Source organism: Lissotriton vulgaris, chromosome 8 (assembly GCF_964263255.1).
Source record: "Lissotriton vulgaris chromosome 8, aLisVul1.2, whole genome shotgun sequence".
Classification (NCBI taxonomy): Eukaryota; Metazoa; Chordata; class Amphibia; order Caudata; family Salamandridae; genus Lissotriton; species Lissotriton vulgaris.
In genome coordinates, this window is record NC_141696.1 from 658,957,901 (window position 1) to 658,980,763 (window position 22,863).

The window sequence follows — 22,863 nt, forward strand, 5'->3', positions numbered from 1 at the left end:
GAGTAAGAGGTTGTTCCGCTCGTTGCTATTTCCCAGAGCTGGTCGGCCTATTACTATCTCCGACCTGAGTATTTGGCTGTCCCCATCCTTCCCTCCTCCTTGAGTTGGGCAGTCCTCATCTTCCTCAGTCCCTTTAGGAAATAGTTGTTCCGCTTCTTTCCTTTGTAGTTCTGAGTGTGTTGCTGTTCCGCTTCATTTTCGCTTGTGAATCCGGACGGCACTCCTCCAGGGTTGGTTTCTGCTCCGCTACTGGTGTTAGTTACTTGGAAGCCGGCCAGAGCATCTCTGAGTCTTTATTTTTCCCTTTTAGAGCAGTCTGTCTTTTGCTCTTTCTTTTGTTTAATCCTCCGTATCCTCTAATCTCCCTGGCTTGTGTTACTTGGTATGAATGCAGTACAGTGTGCCTTTATTACCCCTGCCCTTCTTATAGGACATAACTCCATCAAGGAATTTGACCAGTGGTGAATTCTCTTCTGGGGTCTCCTGACATAGGACCTTCGAACTCTACTTTGGGGTGAGTGGACCGACGGAGCTGAGTATACTTCAAGGTTTGTTAGAAGTTTTTATGACAACCCTGTTTATTATCTGCCATGTCTTACTTACAGTACCTGTTATACTGCCCAACTGTTACCAGCAGCACGACTAACTACGTATGGGGAGAGTGGTGGACACTCCTTGAAATAATCCCCCTTACTTTAAGGGAACAGCCCCCCTGTGAGTGCGTTTCCGGTGCCTCTGGGGTACTGTTTTCTGGAAGTTCGGGGTGCTCTCATCTTCGCTCCTGTGGAATCTTTGCATATACCCAGCAGCCCGACACTGATGATATCCAACAAAGCTTAAATCGGGGCACATAACTGATGAACTCTAGCAAGGTCACATCAATTTGCTGTTGCTCGTATTTCTATTCAGAGGGGATACTGTGGGGCTGTTTGAGCTGTTCATATTGGGGGAAGAGCAGGACTAATTTGCATATGATTGGTCCCCTTCGTTAGTGGCATAGATAAACTAAAGTGTGACAGTATATATATGAGAATGATTACCAGCAATATAGATTCATTTGACTATATCCATGCATTACTTTTTGTTACATGGATCATCTAAAGTGTAGTGAGTATGGTAAGAAGTCGGGGGCATATTAGCAAGGGCATTATCGCTGCTTTAGCTGGACTTTTTCCCGCTAAAGCGGCGATAACTTTATCGCCCTATTAGCAAGCTGTCGCTAACAGCAGTTAGCGACAGCTTTTAGGCAATAGCGACCGGTTTGGGGCACACTTTGCATGTCAGCGATATTTATCGCTAATTACATGCAAAGTCGGCGTACCCAACCTGTTAGCAACTGAAAGCAGTCACTAACACAGCTTTCGCCTATTAGCAAGGCAGGCTGTGCGTTTAAAAAAAGTCACGCTAAGCGGGATTATCGCCAGAACCTAACGCCTGCTCAGACCATGACTTAACCTGTTTATCCAATGGGAGGTGGATATCAGGTTAAGTCCCCATTAGCGTTAATGACTGAATATCGCTGGATTTCCAGCAATATTCACGCATTGAGCCGCTATTGCCGAATATTTTATTCCATTAAAGATAAACGTTGCTAATAGCATGTTATCTCTGCGATAATATCCGGCGATAAAAAAAATGCGCTAAGCACATTTAGCGATGAATATCGCTATTTGTTGCTAATGTGCCCCTAGATCCCTTGCATGGCTTGCCATAGCATCTCCAGATGCACTTAATTGATGAGGCTCATAGATGCTAAAATCAAAAAGGAGTTGGTTGTGAACATCTTTCAAAAGTAGCATAGCCTAGAACTATTCAAGGTTATGATTCTCTTCTCTAATGGCACAGAAAACTTTTTTTAAAAAGAGTGATTTGAAAGACACCCACGGTAACCACCACTGGTTAAGAATATTTCAAGCATTTTAATCCATAGTTTTTTGTTGGATATCTGGGTCATGATCAGTAGTGGCGGTATGCCTAGAGTTGTGCTCCTCGGTTCGGTGTCACAGGGTTTCATTCTTTTGCATTGTAGAAACCTGTATGGCATTGCTTGTGTTGCTGCTCAAATGGGTTGTGCACAGAAATTTGCGCTAGGCATTTCCTTATGACGCAAGAGCCAAACCGTATTTGCAAATGATTGATTCCCTTCTATAATGGCACAAGGGAGTTAAAACATGACAAATGTAGGGGACCTATATTAATTACCCATTTGTCAGATTAAATTAAGCATTCCCATTCACCACTTTTTTATTGACGAAAGCTGGACATCAATCAACTGCCTCTTATGAAAAAACAAGGGTGTTGGAACAATTTTCAGAGTGGAGTGTTACCATCAATGTTGTGAAAATCCAAGCATCACACAAAGAACAAGTGTAGAAAATGAGTAACGCTTGTTCAGCAGTAAAGTAGTAAGGGTGTGTTATGGAGCCGGTGCATTTTGGAGCACATTGTTGCAAGTATAGTATGGCATGGTGTGTTAGTGGACTATCATTTACAGGCAGCATATTCTCCATTGAAATGGGGATTTATTATGTACAGACATATTTTACTGATATAAATACATAGTGCATATGTGATAATGTGCCCCAAATCAGGTTTCGGCTAATATTTGTTGTGCATCATAATGTAAAGTCTATTTATTTGTATTGATCACATTAAAATCTTTGTTTCCATCAAACGTATAATTTAGAAAAGTTGTACAGTTCATTTATAGTATTTAAAGTTGTTTTTGTGCTTGAATTTTTTTTACATTTTACAGCCTTTTCTTTCACACCATTAAGGCTGTCACATAGTTCGTTTCAAGAAATCCTCTCGCTTTGACATTTAACCTCGGTCTAGCAAAAGTGGCATGATAAAAAATAACATTTAAAAGCATCTTTATTGCTCATTCACTTTGGAACTCCATCATGGCTATTTTGGGGTGCTGTAGCACCCCTCTGCACCCTTAATTCTAACACCCATAGAAAGAGCAAAAATGAACAACGATTTCAGCGACTTTGGGTTGAATAAAACATTGCCACTTTCACATCAGGTGGCAAAGTAGAAATGTCCTCTAATGTACAAATAAAGAATTCAAATCAGACGTTATACTTCAAATCCATTTTAAAATGGTTTACAGGCAAGATTTTGATCATTTCAAAACTTACCATGTCAACTTCTGAAATACTGTCAATGCTTTCTATCTGCACATCAATGCCCACTGGAATAGGTGATCCTTTAAAATAATAAAATTAATTCTAACTCAATTATGAGAACAAAGATATCATATGAACGTATTTGCAACTAATGATTTATTCATACAATCCGTTTTTAAAACACGCTAAAACACAGCCGTGTAAAAATAATTTTAACACATATTAATATAAATAACGATTGGAGTAAGAAGTGAGGTAGCTGTTTAAGGAATACAGATATATTACAAAAAAAACATACAAATCGTAAATTTCCTTTCTCTTTTTGTTGTTGTTTGCTGTTGACTTATGTTTTTTTTTAAATGAAAAGGAAAAAAAAAAGTATTTCTTATACTTAATCTTATGTTCTACAGTTTCCTGACACCTTATAGTTAAATAAAGTTTAAAAAAAAGTCGTAAATTGCAGCACGTTGGCAATTTTGTAGGAAATTCATTCGAACAGTTCACACCTGAAAGTGGGAAACATTGCCTTGTAGCTTTCAATTTCATGAACCTTGGAGTTTTGTGTCTTTGGGTAATGTGGCTATCATTTTAATTCTCTCATATACGCACTTTACCTAAAAGGTACGAGGGCACATTGCAAGTACAGAGATTTGCATATCAAATAGCCCAATTGAAGTGGTTTCTAGGGCAAGGAACTTTGACTTAAAAATTAACTGGGATGACAACCCCTGGCTGCGAACACTAACTAAGCTGCCCTATGAACCACTGCATTAAATTACTGCAAATGAGTTTAGTTTAATAGCGGATGCATTGTTATGTTATGTTATGTTATGTTATTAAGTCACTTATAAAGCGCGCTAACACTGATTAGTTTCTTGGCGCTAAAATTGATAGTAACACAACCTAAGGTGGAGGAGGAGGTGGATTAAAAAGCTTGTCTAAAGAGCCAGGTCTTCAGAGCTTTCCGAAAAGGTAGAAGGTCTTGGCAAGATCGGATCTCCAGGGGAAAGGTGTTCCATAGACAGGGGGCAAGGGTGGCAAATCTACGACCACCAGAGCGTTTGAGTTTAAAGGGGGGGGTCTGGAGCAGGGCTAGATGGAGTGAGCGGAGGTTACGGGAGGGGATGTGTCTGGTGATCAGTTGATTGATAAATTTAGGGCTTTTGCCATGTAATGACTTGAAGACCATACAGCCTGCTTTAAAATAGCAGCGTTGTATGACTGGAAGCCAATGCAGCTTGATGAGAAGAGGGGTCGCAGCCTGCCATCTAGGTTGCTTTAGAATCAGCCTAGCAGCGTAGTTCTGCACCATCTGGAGGCGCTTAAGTAAATAGTTGGGGAGACCTAGGTAAATGGCATTTGCGTAATCCAGGTGGGACAGGACAGTGGCGATCACGACCTGGGTAATCGCTTCAGGCGTTAATAAACGCCTGACCTTCCTGATTTTTTTTAGTTGGTAGAAGCATTTGGAGACCACTTGTCCCACTTGTGTTTTTAGTGAAAGATCACTGTCCACAATGACTCCGAGCGTTTTAGCCGAAGGTGATGGTTGTGGAGCTTGACCCAGGTCTGCAGGCCAATAGTAAGGGCCCCAGGACTTAGCACTATCCCCGGTCAGTACTAGTTCAGTTTTACCTGGGTTTAATTTCAATTGATTTTGATCCATCCAGGATTTAATAAACCTCATGGTTGACTGGAAATGACTCATAGAGTCTACGGAGTTATCAATGGTGAAGAGTAGCTGCAGGTCATCTGCGTAGTTAAAAACTCTCACCTGTTTGTCCCTCAAGGTTTGTATAAGGGGGAGTATGTATATGTTAAAAAGGTGAGGTGACAGGGAGGAGCCCTGTGGCACTCCACATGGGATGGCTTGTTTAACACCGGTCAAGTCCCCCAGGCGCACTGCTTGGGATCGGTCCTCCAAAAAGGATCTCAGCCAGCAGGCCGCCACACCCTGTATGCCGGTCTGTCCGACACGGTCGATCAAGATGTTGTGGTCGACCGTGTCGAACGCGGCCGACAAGTCCAGTAGTACCAGGGCCTGGGGAGAACGTCTGTCTGCGCAGTCTCGGAGTGTGTCCAAGACTGCGGTGATCACTGCCTCCGTAGAGTGTGCTGGCCGGAATCCGGCTCATGGCTCATAAAACTATTTATTTAGAGCGTGCATTGAATGGCAGGCATCATAATCCAGTGCGTAGCAGCACAATGCTGCGAAGGGTTTTTGAAAATGTCCAAATTTGCGAGAAAATTCTTTCTCAAAATTGATGTTTTGTATAATGCATAGAGTCGTAACCGATGAGTTAAAGATAATGCACCCTGATAGAATTTGGGTTGTTGGTTGACTGGGATGTGAGCCCGGGTCAAGCAGCAACCACAATCCAGGGAAAGGCACAAGTAAACCCAAATGTAACTGTAATATTTGTGCAACATTTCAAACAATGCAACAGTATAAACACCACACAAAAAAGATCCACGCTATGTTAAACAAATAGGGCTTATTTTATTAAACAATCCCAAAATGGCAAAAATCCAATTAGTAGAACTGGTGATATTCAATTATAGAGTTTAAGGTCAGAATTGCACAAAAAAGCACAACGCTGCAACTGTGGATATCTGTTCATTTCGGACTGGGACAAAGTCTCAAGTTCAGGCCAACCACAATAGAGTGCGGGCTGGGCCTGTTGAACAAAGTACCTTGAATCCTGGTTGTGTAGTGTTGCATGGATACGGCACGATGAGGAGCTGCACTCCTGGAGAGATGCTTTGGTTCTGAGATGCACAGGGCTGTGGTACGAAGTCCTCTTGCGTCGGCGTCGAAGATCCCATCAATGGGGTTTGTGATGAAATGTCTGGTGCCAGGGAGGTCATCATCAGGGTTGCCGTCTGCAAGAGCTGCGTGCACCTGGGCCTTGGATGCACCGTGCCTTCATGGAGATGTGTCGCTTCCATGTCCTTCGAGGCCAAGTGGGTCTTTGCGATGTGAACAATCCACGCAGCAGCAACGCTGCTTCCCTTCTGCCTGGAGAAGCACCTCCCAACAGAGGATATGTTTTGCTCTGTTTTGAGATGTGCCACTAAGCAGTGGGGATGCTTCGGTTCCACTGGTAAGCACCTTACAAGGGTCCAGGACTAGGGTGGCACCGTTTGGCCGGATAAACTCACAGATGTCAGAGTCCAGGGGCAGGTGAAATGTTGTTGGAAGCCTGTTATGTCCCTGAGGTTTCAGATCAGGAAGCCAGCTAACTAGCCTTTGGCGTCACTCTGGGTTCAAGAGATGCAGACCTAGTCCTTATCAGCACAGCAGTCCTTCTTCCTGGTATAGTATCCACAGGCTCAGAAGTGTACTGACCTGGTGGTGTCTGAGGTCATTTTTGTATTCACAGTTGTACCTTTGAATTGGGGAAAGGCTTCTAGAGGCTACTTCTGAAGCGGACAGATACCCTGCCTTTCCTGCTGCGGCTCAAGGCTAAATACAGGAGCTATGTAGCTCTTTGTGTGGAGACAGAAATGGCCTATGTAGGTGTAAATGAGCTCCTCCCTCCCATCCTACCAATGATAGCCCACTCTGTCATACCTAGGATTCCATTGTGTGCAGCTATCTAGAAGGAAGACACAAAGCCCAAATGCCAACTACATCCAGTCATGTGAGCCGAAACAGGCTGTAGGCAGCAAATGGCTAAGGCAAGAAAAGGCTACATTTCTAAAAGTGCTGTGGCAACAAATGATGGACGGTATGCTGAATGAATCAAACATTCACCACTATTGAAGTGATCTGGGTTAAATTAATTGTTCTTTTGTTCACTATTCCGCCCCAGTTTGAACCCAGCCATATGCCATGAGCCTCATGGGAACAGTGCATTCTGAACTGCCAAGCCAGGTTCCTTCCTGGACTGGAAACAAGCATCCTGGGACCAGTTTTGGGGTAACATCCCTCATCAGCCAGGCTACCTTGAATCCAATGGCACAGGGGGTAAGGGAACCACATCTGGGCATACCCATCCCACTGAGGGAGAAAAGTGCTGTGGCAACAAATGATGGATGGAATGCTGAATGAATCAAACATTCACCCACAGTCAATAGATCTGGGTTAAATCCATTGTTCTTTTGCTCACTAGAACCAGCCCAGTTGGGACAAAGCCATATGCAAATCAGTCATAACACTGTTCCTCATGAGAGCAGTCCAGCTCGAACTGTCCAGCCAGGTCCTACCCGAACCGGAAACACGCATCCTGGGACTGATTTCTGAGTAACACCCCATATCTGCCGGGCCAGCTTGAATCCAGTGGCAGAATGAGCAAGTGACCGACCTCTGGGCATACCCATCCCACTTAGGGTGAAAAGTGCTGTGGCAACAAATGATGGATGGAATGCTGAAAGAATCAAACATTCACCCCCAGTCAAGAGTGAAATCCATAGTTTTTTTGCTCACTACGCCAAGAGTTAAATCCATTGTTCTTTTGCTCACTACGCTGCCCCAGCTTGGACCAAGCCATATGCAAATCAGGCATGACCCTGTTTCTCATGGGAACTCCATCCATCATTTGTTTGAGTAATACTTTTTCCCGTAAGTGGGATAGGTATGCCCAGAGGTGGATCCCTTGCTCACTGTGCCACTGGATTCAAGCTAGCCTGGTTGACGAGGGTGAAACCGGTCCCGGGATGCTTGTTTTCAGTCCAGGGAGGACCTGGCTTGGCAAATCAGGCTGGACTGTTCCCATTAGGAACTGGGTCAATACTGATTTGCATGTGGCTGGGTTTAAACTGAGGTGGCATGGTGAGCAAAGGAACAATAGAATTAACCCAGATCACTTGACTGGGGGTGAATATATCATTCACTCTGCATACCAGTCATCATTTGTTCACGCAATACTTTTTGCCCTAAGTATCATGGGTATGCCAAGACCTGGGTCTCTTGCTCAACCTAGCCTGGTTAATGTGGGGTATTACCCCAAAAACGGTCCCAGGATAAAAAAATTCTGTCCAGGGAAGACCTGGCTTTTCAGTTCACGCTGGACTGTTCCTGTGAGAAACAGGGTCAAAACTGATTTGCATAAAGCTGGGCCTAAACTGGGATGGCACATGGTGTGCAAAATACCAATGGATCTAACCCTGAACTTTTGACTCGGGGTGAATGTATGATTTATTCAGTATCATGTCCATCATCTGTTTGCATAGGACTGTTCGCCCTCATTGGGATGGGCATGCCCAGATGAGGGTTCCTTGCTCACTGTGCTACTGGATTCAAGGCAGCCTGGCTGATGAGGGGTAATATGCTGAAACCAGTCCCAGGATGCTTGTTTCCAGCCCAGGGAGGACCTGGCTTTGCAGTTTGGGCTGGACTGTCCCCACGAGGAACATGGTCAAGACTGATTTGCATATGGCTGGGTCTAAACTGGGGTGGCAGGGTGAGCAAAAGGATTATGGATTTAACCCAGATCCCTTGAGTGGGAGTGAGTTTATGATTCAATCAGCATTCTATCCATTATTTGTTCAAGTAACACTTTTTGCCCTAAGTGGGATGGGTATGATCAGATGTGGGTCCATAGCTCATTATGCCACTGAATTGAAGCTATCTTGGTGATGAGGGGTAATACCCTGAAATGGGTCCCAGGATGCTTATTTCTGATCCAGGGAGGACCTGACTTGGCAGCTCGAGCTGGACTGTTCCCATGAGGGACAAGGTCAACATTGATTTGCATATGGCTGGGTCTAAACTGGGGTGGCATGGTGAGCAAAGGAACAATAGATTTAACCCAGATCTCTTGACTGGGGAGAATATATGATTCATGCAGCATTCTGTCCATCATTTGTTTGAGAACAACTTTCTGAAAGTGGCATTTTTAGAATTGCAGTTGAAACTTCACTCTAAATTAGGATTTTAAATTGCAACTCCAGAGACCCAAAACTTGAAGGGGTAATCGCTTAAAATTTGGAAATTACATATATCAATTGTAATAAGGTAACTCAGATGTTATCCTATGGGAGAGATAGGCCTTGCAGTGGTTACAAATTAGTTTAGGAGTTTTGACTACCAGTGAGGTTCCGTGACGATCGTAAGTGGTGTTTTCAACTCGCACGAATATGGTCGAGTCTGGTATCTACGAACCGCAAATGACGAGCTTAGTGGGTGTACGCGTTTTCGCTGTACTAGCCTAAACCGTTCGTCTGTTTCGTGGGTTTCTCTATCTGTACCCACGGGTTCCATCTTAGATACGGCATCCATTTTGTCTCTTGCCCTCAAGTAGCCAGCGAACGGACGCTGTCCGCTTCGCGACCCTGGGATTCCCAAGACTTTTGCGGAAGACACGTTTCCTTTGAAAGTATCTTTATGATGAGGGGGATGACACTGTAAGGCAGATGGCCCCGCTCGAGGCACATCTTGCCGTGCCGGTCTATTGTCTTAGGAGTGCATCTCATTAGGCACGTCCCTTTGATGCCTGCAGCTCGTGTTTCCCGATACCACCCCTTTTACACCCTTTCCGATCTCCCCACTGTTTCTGCCTTCCTCTACACCTGTTTCTGTTCCTTCTTCGATCTGTTTTATTGCTGATTGGAATGTACTAATGGTGGGAAGATGGGTTTTACAGTTGGGAATCACCGAATGTTTCTGTACTTATGTTCCGGACCCCCGAATACATGAAAGCGACCCTTTTTGTCTCTACAATGGGAACCAAGTTGTAAACCTTTGTGTACCATGTTAATCTATGAGAGAAATTTGTATAAAAGGAGCAACCCACAGTAGCAATTCGAATCAGGCTCCGTGAACCTACATGTGATGTACTTCTCGTGACTTCTGTGTTCCCTGCAGTAATAAACCTTGAATCTTTGACGCCGAAGGAAGTGTCCCGTGTCTCTGTCATTTGTACGCCGGAACAGGTTACCCACGAAGGTTTCAGGTGTTGTCCCCTGGCACCGCTGGGTCTTAGAAAAACCCAGTCCTTCAGTTGGCGCCCAACGTTGGGCTGCATCAGTGGTACCGGTCCAAGCCCGACGATCGTGAGGAACTTCGTGTGAAATCTCCGAGGGAAGGTGCACCCCGCTTTATCGATCCTGTTGTCGAAACAAGTGGCCCGACGACTTTTCCCGCGAAGATTCCCGCCTCCTGACGGCTGCGACGGACTGCTGCCCTGACTGTAGACCTGTTTTGGCACCTGGCGTAGACCTTGGTACAGCGAGACGATTGACGGGCCTTCCTGGTGACGCCATCGATCTTTGAGTTAAGTATTTGTGGGTCGCTCCCAGAGTCCTTAGTTGTGGGTGCTTAGTTGTTGCATGGTTCCATTGCATTTGTGGTTCTTGGTACTTGGTTCTTTGTTGTGATATTTTGACGTCTGCAGTCGTCAAAAACCGAGGGTTTTTGCTCTTTGCAGGGACTCGGTAAATCCCATAACCCTTGAAGTTTGTGAAACTCGGCTGGTGTGCGGGATGCCTGGTCGTAGTACTTTGTTCAGTTGTTGTGGTGCGGATTCCCGACTGGAGGACTCGTGTCCGATACCTCCGGTTGGAACTCCAACTTATGAGCTATATAGCAAACATGGGTTAGGTCCGATTACTTTTAATGAATATTGGATCCGCTATACTAAAAAGGATGGTGTCCTTAGTTGGCCACCTCATGGTAGTTTTGAGACCCCGATTTTAGATAATTTAGAGGCTAAATTGTTTAAGAGAAAAGCAAGGCCGGCCATGTTTGATTCCTTTCGGTTGTGGCGTAAAGAAGCCAAACAGAAAGAAATTAGACAGACAGAACGCAATCAGAGAGATGGAGTTGCTACCACGGTAAGAAAAGCAGAACAGTTTCAGCGAGATAAGGAGGAAAAGGAAAAAGAAGTTTTCGATCGGCTTCAGCGTATGTCTATAGATAAATGTTACCCCGTTTTGCCAACGGATACAGATAAGAAGGAGGAGTCAGTTGAGGATCCTTTACTGTCCTATCTTTTGAAGTCACCACCTCCGTATGCACAGGGTACCGCAGCTCTAGTGGTTCCCCCTGTACCTGCTCCTGTACCTGTACCCCAACCTGTTCCTCAACCTGCACCCGTTCTTCTGACTGTTCCTTTGCCTACTTCTGTTCCTACTGCCCCTCCGCTTGTACCTCCTCATACTCCTGCTCCTAATGCTGCTCCTGTTTTACTTACTCCCGCTGTTCATTCTGTTTCTGACACTTCCCTCGTTAATCCTTTATGTTATTCTTCTCCGTCTACCCGACGTCGTACTCCTTTAGTTGCTGCTAACTTTTTCAATTCTCTTGGACCTATTCTTGAGTCCGCTGGTTCGGACGGTCCTCAAAGACGTAGTCAGCTTCCCGGTAATCGGGAACGTGCTGCGCTGTATAATATGGCGATGGGTTGGATAAAAACACCCCATTCGAAATCCTCCTCGTGTGGTGTTAGATACGTTTTGCCAGTTCAATATACCGACACAAAGATACGTTTTTGAAGAAATATGTAAGGTTTTACGTGATCAAATATCGGCCGATGCATCGGACGATGTATTGACTGCTTTGACTAATCTGCAGCTCCAGTTTTCGAGCGGAATGATAGTAGACTCTAATGTTCGACGCGCTGTTGAGCAGTTGTTATCTTTTCGTCCCTCTATAATGCCTCGAGCATTATTTGTGGAAGATATTGAGGGACCACTAGGCGCGTCTGGTCAGTACCCCATGCCCGAAGTTCCACCAGTGTAGATGCCAGGTGATGCTACTCAAGCTCCGCCGATCTTGCCACACTTTCAGAGAGTGTGGATACATCTTCCATGGAAGCGATCGGAAGTTTTACAGGTAAAGCAATCTCTGCCTGACCCTCGTAAAAATCCTGCAGGGTACTATAAGGAATTGTCGCAGCTTGTGGATGCTACGATAATGAACCTTGCCGATATCGATATGCTGTTTGGCAATGTCGTACCGCAACCGGTTTGGGCAAAGATCCGTCAAGAAAACCATGTGGCAGAATTAGGTGGTGATTGGGCTGCTCTCATTGCGGCAGATACACAACAAATTGGTGGGGCTAAACCTGAACAGTTAATCACTGATCTCCCTCAGAGAATCATTACCCTAATGAAAACACTTATGCCAGCTAGGAAGGTGAATTGGGATAAGTTGTCCGCTTGCAAGCAAAAGAAGGACGAGAGTGTCTCTGATTTCTTTACGAGATTTGAGGAGGCATTCATCGACCATAGTGGTCAGGATATGGGTACAGAGGGAGGTCAGAGGTTGTTTGTGGACAAATTTGTTTCTAACTTATTGCCTGACTTGAGCAACAAATTAAGAAATTCTGAGAGTGCGTGGGCTGTCTCTACGTCTGCTCAAATATTGGCTACGGCACAGTATTATGAGAATAGGGAGAAAGAAGAGAATGATTGTGCCGATAAAAAGACGAAAGAGCTCAAAACTAAAGTGTCGTTACAGCAGGCGTATCCTCCGCGTTCGAATCAGAATGATTCGCAACAACGTAATCGATCGCAGCCGCAGTCTAATAGGTCGCAATCTCGAAATGACTCCTCTTCGCAGAGATCTTCGTTAGGGTACAATCAGTGTGCCTATTGTAGGAATGAGGGTCATTTAAAATTCGATTGTCCAGTTCTCAATGAGCGTAATAGTGGTAATTCGTCTAGAGGAGGTCGTGGTGGTTCTCAACAGACACCACGTGGTAGAGGTCCTGGTACTCAAAACGATCGTTCCACTAATACTTCTGACTCCAATAATTGTTTTGACCAGCGCGGATCGTCGCAAGGGCGATCTGCTCAGTACAATGTGGATGATTATTACGTTGATCAGGGAACTGACGACGGTAATTACTAGGACAGCCATAGACAAGGAGAGGGAGTAGTATCAGTTCCGGTTGATCAGACAGGGCCTTACGTCGCAGTTGCCACCTCGGGCGTCGTTGAGCCTTTTCTGTTGGACACTGGTGCAGCGAAAAGTTCCATCATGCATTCGAAACTCCCTGGCGCACCTTTGTCTGGCTTAATCAATGTTTCCGTTGGATTCTCTGGCGCCCCTGTTAGCAATCCGGTTTCGTGCCCTTTGCCTCTTACAATTGGGCCACGTGAGCTGAAAGCTCCGCTGATTTTGACCACTGGGTGTGTTGAAAATCTTTTGGGCCTGGATTTGCTAAAACGTTTATATGCGACTTTGTATTGTTCTCCTGCGGGAGTAAAACTTACGTTGGGTGAGAGAGTTGTCTCTCCTATGTATTTGTCTCTCGATAAGCTTCCACCGGAATTGAGCTCTCTTCATGCATCTTTGTGGGCAACAGGTCCCAATGACGTGGGCCTGCTTGACATCTCCCCTTATGTTGTTCACTTGAAGTCAAATGTGCGACTGCCACGTATTCCCCAGTATCGTATCTCCCTTGATGGTGAGCGAGCATTGTTAGCTATTATCTACGATTTGATTGAAAAAGATGTTATCGAGGAGACTCGGGGAAACGTGTGCAATAGCCCTGTACTGCCTATCTTGAAACGCACAGATCCATCCAAACCACCTGTTTATCGCTTTGTTATCGATTTACGGGAGGTGAATAAAATTGTGATTCCTCAGTTCCCTGTGGTGCCTGACATCACGGCGCTACTGACTCTGATTCCAGCCTCTGCATCTTGGTTCTCTGTGATCGATCTGAAGAATGCTTTCTTCAGTATTCCGATTGCTGAGGAAAGTAGAAACCTTTTTGGTTTCTCTCTTGGTGGCCGTAGCTTCAGGTTTAAACGCGCTCCTCAGGGCTACTGTGAAAGTCCATCTATATACAGTCAAGCCTTGAAGGGCCAACTCGATGCGTTTGTGTTGCCGGCCGGTGCGGCCTTGAACCAATACGTCGACGACCTATTGGTGGCTGCAGATACTCAGGACATTTGCAAACTAGCAACGGTATCGTTGTTGCAGCATCTCTGTGACTTACATCATAAGGCGTCGCCTTCTAAATTACAATATTGTTGTCAAGAAGTCACATATCTAGGTTACCTTTTGTCAAAGGAGGGAAGAAGGTTGACCCCAGAGAGAATTGCAGCGACTGCGCGAATGACTGTGCCAACAACTCAGAGAGATGTGCGCGCCTTTCTAGGTATCACGTCATACTGCAGGCAGTGGATTCCAAATTTTTCATTGCTAGCGAAACCATTGGTGGCTCTTACGTGTAAGGATGTTCCAACTCCTTTACCATGGACGGAAGAGTGTCAGAAAAGTTTTTCTGAACTGCGTGATGCATTGTGTTCGGCTCCTGTGTTAGGGACCCCTGACTACAGTAAGCCGTTTACACTATACGTTCACGAGAGGGAAGGTTGTGCGTTGAGTGTTTTGACGCAACAATTTGGTGGTAAGCAGCGTCCATGTGCATATTTTTCCTCGACCTTGGACCCAGTAGCTAGAGCATTGCCGAGTTGTTTGAGAGCAACAGCGGCAGCTGTGGTGTCCATCCGACAATCTGCAGGATTGGTCATGGATAATATGCTTACGGTGATGGTTCCGCATGCAGTTGACACTCTTTTGAATCGTACGAAAACCCAACACTTGACGAGTGCGAGGTTATCTGGGTACGAGTTGACGCTGTTGGCAAGTCACATTCAGATAAAGCGTTGTAATGTCCTGAACCCGGCGACTTTATTGCCAATTAGTATGGAATCAGATGAAGTAGCACCTCATGACTGCTACTTACGGACTGAGGAGGAAACAAAAGGTCGCGTGGACCTTAAAAACACTCCTTTGGAAGATCCTGATGGGACTCTGTATGTGGATGGTTCATGTTTTAAATTGCCGAATGGTGATGTAACGACTGCTTATGCTGTGGTGACATTGAATACTGTTGTGGAGTCTGCGAGATTGAATCAGAATTCTGCTCAGGCGGCAGAACTGATTGCTTTGACTAGAGCGTGTGTGTTGTCGAAAGGGAAACGGGTGAATGTGTTTACCGACAGTCAGTACGCATTTGGCGTAGCGCATAGCTTTGGACGTTTGTGGAGAGAGAGAGGTTTTATGACGTCGCATGGCACTAAGATTCAGCATGGACAGCTTGTGAATGATCTTTTGGATGCACTTACATTGCCTAAGCAGGTAGCGATTGTTAAATGTAGTGCGCACCATAAAGTGATAGATGATGTGGGTCGTGGTAATGCGTTCGCTGATGAGACTGCTAAGGAGACTGCCCGGAACCTTAGTACTAGAATGTATGTGACGAGTTCGGTTCGGTGGCCTACAGAGACTGGTATGTGTGAGGACACTATCGAGAGTGTGAAAGCGATACAGAATGAGGCCACTGAGACTGAAAAGACGAAGTGGAAGGAGAGTACGGGAAAGTTGGATGCGAATGGGTGTTGGATTGATTTGTCGGAGCATAAGAGATGGATGTTGCCAGATGCGTATGTGCTAGCTGTTGTGACGATGGCACACGGGTTAGCACATATTAGTGCGAAAGGTATCTGCAAGTTGTTGTTCCCTGTGTGGAAGAATGATGGTATTACTAAATGTGCTGAGAGATTGGTTAACAGTTTGAATCTTTGCGCCTGAGCTTTTTCCAAGTCCACCAGCTTTGAAAAGACCATCCTCTAAGACCGTCCGCAACGTTTCTTGGCGCACTTCGTTCTGTGTAGCAGTAGTCAATCCCCAGAAGTTCCCAGGAACCGACGGCCTTTGTCTAGTGTCAAGACCTACTAACCAGAAGGAAGTACGCGCGCGGCCCTACGGTTCACCCGGATGCAAGGTATCCTAATTTGCAAATATGTACAAAGTCTCTCAGCTGTGGAAGCAAAAACACATGTATGAAAAAAACTCAATATTTACAAAATCACAGTTGTACAAATGTTGAGACTGATCGTGGCAATGGGGTAACGTAGATGTCGGGGGACAAAAGCAAACTTTTTTATTTGTCCTTGGTATTAGGTCGCAAAAAGTATCGGCTTCTCCCAGGACGTGTCTGTTCGTCAAACAATGGATCCGATGAGGGAACAGAATTCTGTTGATCAGTCAATTGTTCAGATCTTGAGTCTTGTGGTGACAAATGTTCAACAAAGTCGTTCTGCTGCACTGATGATTCTCCAACAGGCTGAGCGTCGCTAAAAGGTACGAAGGTCTGCAATCTTTCAGTTTCAGACGAAGCAATGCCCTTCCTCACCCACGAGTCCGCTGATAAAGGTATAGGTACCTTCTTGGTATGGGTGGCATGCACCCAGTTCTTTCGGCCTTCCAAACGGACAGCAGTTCTCGTGGCAAGGAGGACTTGATAGGGTCCAGTAAAGCGAGGTTCGAGATTGCGTTTTCTTCCAAAATTCCTCGTCACCACCAACAAATTGCTCATACGAAATGCTTCATGTTTCAGGTGTTCCTTCTGTTTCTAATTGTTTCCTTGTTATTAGGGGGTGGGTTGTATTATATGATACAGCACTTCCTACCTTCTGCTATACCTACCCCTACTTCTGAACCTAAGACTACCTCCACTGTGTCCCCTCATTCCTTCCACATTCTGCCTCAACACGAGCAGGTTAGACGTGCGGAATTTATGAATAATTCCTTCATTCAGCTCCTTCATCAGCATCAGTTAGTGGTTAACACTACCAATTGTTGGGTGTGTGGGTTGATGCCACATACCACGGATAAGGGAATTCCATACCTGGTCCTTCCTTATAGTTCCCAGGGTTCAGCTCGAGCATTGCAAACAATGTTTCGAAGTGCACTAGATTCCTACCCCAATCGAGAGCCACGTCCTCCCCACTTTGGTCCTGGTCCGTACCATAAGCCTTTGGCCATAGCGATTGCCGATCTAGATAGGGATATCTATGAACCATCGCTTATCCCAGACGAAGAGGTGCGAGCCTATAGGGATCTGAGTGAGGTTGAGTATAGTGCGCTCGTGGGTGAAAGACAGTTTAAAAGCTCGTCTCCAATATGGATCGTACCCCACCTTGGTAATTTCTGTCTAAAAGGTCGTGGCCGAAGCCCGAGAGCTCATCTTGGAGAGAGTGCTTGCTCCGAGACGTATGTCTTACCGATGCTCTCTTCCCCTGTGTTTCTGACTGCCAAGGGTACGTACTTCGTCTGTCATGATCGTGCGTATACGTGGTTGCCCTCTGACTTTGCGGGCTCATGTTACATTGCAAATTTGTTGCCTCCGACGTTTACCGTTGATGCAGATTATCACAAGACTAGAGTCGTGAGGGGCGTGATTAGCGAAGAAGACACTGCCGGTCAAGAGGCAGGAGACTTTTTCAAGGGTTTCTTTCCGTTTTGGGGACCTATGGTCAATAGTAGGAACCTGAGACAGTTGACCCGAGTGGTGGAATCGACAGCTAATATCACTGCCAGTGCCCTTGGTAATATTACAGCAGAGCTTCAGGCGGACAGGCTTATGACGCTACAAAACCGTATGGTTTTAGACGTTGTGTTAGCCGATCGAGGTGGAGTATGTAAGGTGATCCATTCGAGCTGCTGTATTTTCATTCCAGATAACGCTCCGACTGTCTATCAAGCCATCTCAAAGTTGCATAAGATCTCTGAGTCCATACACGTGGACGTAGGGGATTGGACGCTACTTGGGTGGTTTTGGGGCCTAATGTCGACTTGGGGTGGAAAATTCTGATGATCATCGGAGTTGTTGTAGCATTTCTGTTCACGTGTTGCCTTTGCGTGCAGTGTGGTCCTGCCTTATGTGGCCTCTGTGCTACAACGTGTATGAGACAGCCACCTGTTACCAAAGGAACTCTGATGGATAGAATGATGTTGCAGCAGCACTTAGATGGTCTGATGAATATCGAATATGATTCCGACTAGTGCTTGCCTACATGAGGGCAAAAGGAGCGTCTGAGGTTCCGTGAGGATCGTAAGTGGTGTTTTCAACTCGCACGAATATGGTCGAGTCTGGTATCTACGAACCGCAAATGATGAGCTTAGTGGGTGTACGCGTTTTCGCTGTACTAGCCTAAACCGTTCGTCTGTTTCATGGGTTTCTCTATCTGTACCCACGGGTTCCATCTTAGATACGGCATCCATTTTGTCTCTTGCCCTCAAGTAGCCAGCGAACGGACGCTGTCCGCTTCGCGACCCTGGGATTCCCAAGACTTTTGCGGAAGACACGTTTCCTTTGAAAGTGTCTTTATGATGAGGGGGATGACACTGTAAGGCAGATGGCCCCGCTCGAGGCACATCTTGCCGTACCGGTCTATTGTCTTAGGAGTGCATCTCATTAGGCACGTCTCTTTGATGCCTGCAGCTCGTGTTTCCCGATACCACCCCTTTTACACCCTTTCCGATCTCCCCACTGTTTCTGCCTTCCTCTACACCTGTTTCTGTTCCTTCTTCGATCTGTTTTAATGCTGATTGGAATGTACTAATGGTGGGAAGATGGGTTTTACAGTTGGGAATCACCGAATGTTTCTGTACTTATGTTCCGGACCCCCGAATACATGAAAGCGACCCTTTTGTCTCTACAATGGGAACCAAGTTGTAAACCTTTGTGTACCATGTTAATCTATGAGAGAAATTTGTGTAAAAGGAGCGACCCACAGTAGCAATTCGAATCAGGCTCCTTGAACCTACATGAGATGTACTTCTCGTGACTTCTGTGTTCCCTGCAGTAATAAACCTCGAATCTTTGACGCCGAAGGAAGTGTCCCGTGTCTCTGTCATTTGTACGCCGGAACAGGTTACCCACGAAGGTTTCAGGTGTTGTCCCCTGGCACCGCTGGGTCTTAGAAAAACCCAGTCCTTCACCAGGAGATTTAAAACCAAAAGGTATATGTCCCCCTTTTCCAGTACTCTGCATGCTGCCCCTGGGGCTGTCTAGGGCCTATCTTATGAGTGACTTTAATGTATTAACAAGGAAGGTCTGTGCCTGACAAAATGGTTTATATTGCCAGGTCGAAATAGCAGGTTGAAACTGCACATACAGGTTCTGAAATGGCAGGCCTGAGCCATGTTTACAGGACAATTAAGTGGGTGCCACAACCAGTGCTGCAGGCCCACTAGTAGTATGTAATGCACAAGCCCTGGGCAAATGTAGTGCACTTTACTGGGTACTTATAAGAACATTAAATATGCCTATTAGGTACAAGCCAATTTTAACACGTTTTAAGCAAAGAGCACTGTCACTTTGAACTGGTTAGCTGTTTTAAATTGCACAGAGTCCAAAAGCAGGCAAAACTAAATTTGGCGAAAAGGGGAGGAGGAAGGAAAAATGTTTGGAAGTGATACTGCAGAAAGTGCCATTCTCAACACACCTGAAATGAGTTACATAAGTCACTTAGAAGACTAGATAATGAGTTGAATTACATTATTTCTAATATGGATGTAGTTTCTAATGTTATGTTCAGCCTGCTCCTGCTTATTCCCCCTCTGAATCAGTGTTTGTGTATAAAAGTTATTGAATCTTAGCTGTTCAAGTATTTAGGTTTAGCCTTAGCTTTAGTAGACTGTTTTCTTTTGGGATTCTGTTGGATTTTGCAGCTTTCATTAGGACTGCTGTTACTTTTTATGTCCATTTAACTTAGACTCTTTATGGGGCCATGCGCAAGCTCCTTTTACTAGGTACCATGGGTGCCATGGGCACCATGACCAAGGGAAGCCTCTGAGGCCTGCAGCATCTATTGTGCCACCCTCAGAGGCCCTGCACCTTAACCCACACACTCTGCCACAGCAGGTTGCCTGTTTTGTTATAGAGAAAAGTAAAGTGTTAACATGGCACACACCCCTGCGTGCCATGCCTGCAAACTACTGCCTAAGTCACCCCTCGAGGAGGGTGCACTAGTCCTAAGGTGAAGGTACAGAGGCATGAGCCCTGTACCCCTACAGTGTCTAAGTCCATTCATAGACATTGTAAGTGTAGCAAAGTCATAAAGAATATATGGTCAGAGAGTTGGTCACTACGAACTTCATAGCTCATGGCTTTACTAAAAGCTGGTAAGTTTGGTAGCAAATTTATCAGCACATTAAACCAACACTGATGTGGTTCCGGAATGGGTGGCCTCCATTGGCACCACCGGACAGGTTTCTGGACCCCTGGGTACAGGGCCTCTACTCTCTGGTTCCAGAAACAAGGCCCATCTTAGATAGAGGTGCCATGCCTCCTCCTGCGAAAGGGGAAGCTCAAAGGCCTCCCACCTTTGGACGCTTTCCTGCCTTTTGCTGCCTCCAGCAACTGGCTCCCACAAATTCTGACCCCCACTTGGGCAGGAGAATTGTGGGGAAATCCAATTAGTAAGGAAGTTGTGCCCACCACTGTCTACCCCCCCATCAGGTGAGGGAATCAAGGTGAAGCACACATATCAGTCCCTTCTATCTTGATGAGGAGGGGACTCAGCCAATTAGGAAGAGGCTCATGCCCCCTCCTACTGGAGGGTGGCATAATAGGGGGTGTGCCCACTCCAAGAAGGGGACCCATTGGCCTCAACCTACGCACCCCTTTAATGTCCCTAAATTTAGTATTTTGGGGCTACCATGAACTTTTCCTCCTGATACTCAAGGAAAAAAGAGGAAGGACCCAAGAGCAGTGCAGACCCAGGATAAAACCGAGGACACCAACTGACTTAGCCCCAGCCCTACTGGCCTGTTTCAACCACGACCAGCCTGCAGCAAAGAAACCGGTGTGTCCTGCAGCAGAAGACGTCCGCACACAAATAACAGACTCTGTCCTATGAGCACCAGATTTGCTCAAAGCAAAGAATAACTGTCAGAGTCCGGACTTCACGATTTTGCACCACTTTGCACCCGCCCACCACTGGCCGAAGTCGGACGGCCCCATACTCCAAAGAGGTCCCCATGGCGATCCTATGTTGGGATCCAGTGACCCCTGACCTCCCAAAAGCTTTGAAATGAAACCTGCAGCCTTTACTTGAAGAGTCCCCCTGACCGCGACTGAAGGCGGTAAGACAACTGCACCCTTATCCGAAGTGCTCCAGGAAGTCCGACCTTGTCTGTTCCGACTGACACCAACCATGAATGGTGACTGCCTAAGGAAACCGACAATACCTGCCTTCACATCCTTGGGTGCACCAACCAACAGTGTTCAAGCATCCTCCCAGATCACCAGTTACCTTGGGGAGTCATGGATCGCCTCCAAGAAGTCCTCCCAACCCAGTCTGAAGCTTTCTTAAACCGATGGGCTCCCCTGAGAGCCCAAGGGCCGAAACATCCACTTTATCTCCTGCACCAGGCAGCCTCAGTGCTGCTGGCAGTGCAGTTCTTGTATCTTTTGTTGGCCCCTGTAGTGCCTACCGCAACCTTAGAAACTCCCACACTCAAGTGGCCTCCTTGCCAGCAGACCACACCCCAAGGCCCTCTAGCCCTTTGGCTAATGTGGCACCCCTGCACTCTGCCCCCAGTGCCCCGGTACAGCTGGTGTTGTATCTAGAGTTCTGCAAGTAATGTACAGCTTAGCTCAGTATGGGATACATTCTCCGATCACCATGGCCGACCGGGGTTATTTTTATGGCTTGCCGCTACAGACAGAAGACAGTATGGAGCAAACACCATCATTCCTGGGGTCACGTCCATGAACTCACTTCACACACGCCACATGACCGTAAATACTGAACTCCGGGGGAAACGGGCTTTAAAATGCAGCCCAGCCAAACCTCCCGTTACCAGCGAGGGGTGCAGACGGTACCAATAGGTTTTCCCATGGGAAAAGACCCTTGGTGTTGTGAGTGTGAACAGAGGACCGAATTAAAGACCACACAATGCGGCATCTTTTAACATTACCTTTTGCCTGTTTTTTACCCACTGAAGCGCATTAAACTTAAACGAGGTTCCTGATTCTGTTGTTCTTCCCTTCCCTCACTCATGGGTGTATATATGTGTGTATACATAGCTTCATTTGGCTAACAGAGTGTGAAGACAGGGCCTTCCTATTGCTGTTCCCTGACTAGTAATCCTTGTAGAAGATTGGGCTAAATTATGTGTATATACCAGATTATGAAGTGCTCACAATGCCACTCATTACCTCATTTGTCATAAAGGAACCACACAAATTACATGGATACAATGCTTCTGTTCTTTTAACAAGTACGCTGATGTGTGTATGTATGATTAGTTTTTTTTAGAATAAAGTTGATTAACAAATTAATCCATTGCAAGGGTATCCTGTTCTCATGTACCTAAGCTAAATCACACTATATAGGAGACCTTAATCCTTTTTTCCTGAGTTACGGATTTATAAAAATAACATTTGATGTTAAATATGTAGGTGATAAGCAGGCCTATGTTAGACGCACAAATGCCAGTACTGATATGCGTGAACCTGCTACTACAAGAGATTGCATATTGAAAAACTGATGAGTGAAAAAGTAAAAACTGATTAATCTTCCGCTCTCCTTTAAAACTGCTGTTTACAGGATAATTTCCCAAGAAACAGCAAGTACAATCTTTTAATTATAACAATCCGCACTGGCAGATTGTTACACACCGGGGTTAACACGCCGGTTTTACAGGTCCGCTCTTGTTAATATCACAAGGTGACGCTACTGAGTGATCGCTTCTATAGTAACACCCTGACGAATGCCCTGGACCCACATGGGCCAATAGAGTAGGACAGAAACATGTTGGCAGATGGAGCTTAGGGTCATAGGACCACAGCATCCTGATTGCCCCTCTCTTTTTTAAAAAAAAGAAATCCTTTATTGGGTCTTTCACAACCATAAAGCACACAATAACAAATGTCTAAAATCTACCAATTACAAAAGTTAACAAAGAATACAACATTAGTGCAAATTTACAGTCCCCTTTGTTACCTTGTTCACTTATAGTGTCCGCTTTTTGAAG

The 22,863-nt window shown here is 45.7% G+C and overlaps 1 protein-coding gene across 1 annotated transcript in view; it reads right to left on the minus strand.

Annotated features, from left to right (window-relative positions):
- Positions 1 to 22,863, minus strand: part of GABRR3 (gamma-aminobutyric acid type A receptor subunit rho3) — a 600,200-nt gene that overhangs the window by 447,130 nt on the left and 130,207 nt on the right. Inside the window, exon 3 of the mRNA XM_086936148.1 lies at positions 3,144 to 3,211. Within this exon, the coding sequence (XP_086792274.1) occupies positions 3,144 to 3,211 (68 nt within the window). The remainder of the gene's footprint in view (positions 1 to 3,143; positions 3,212 to 22,863) is intronic.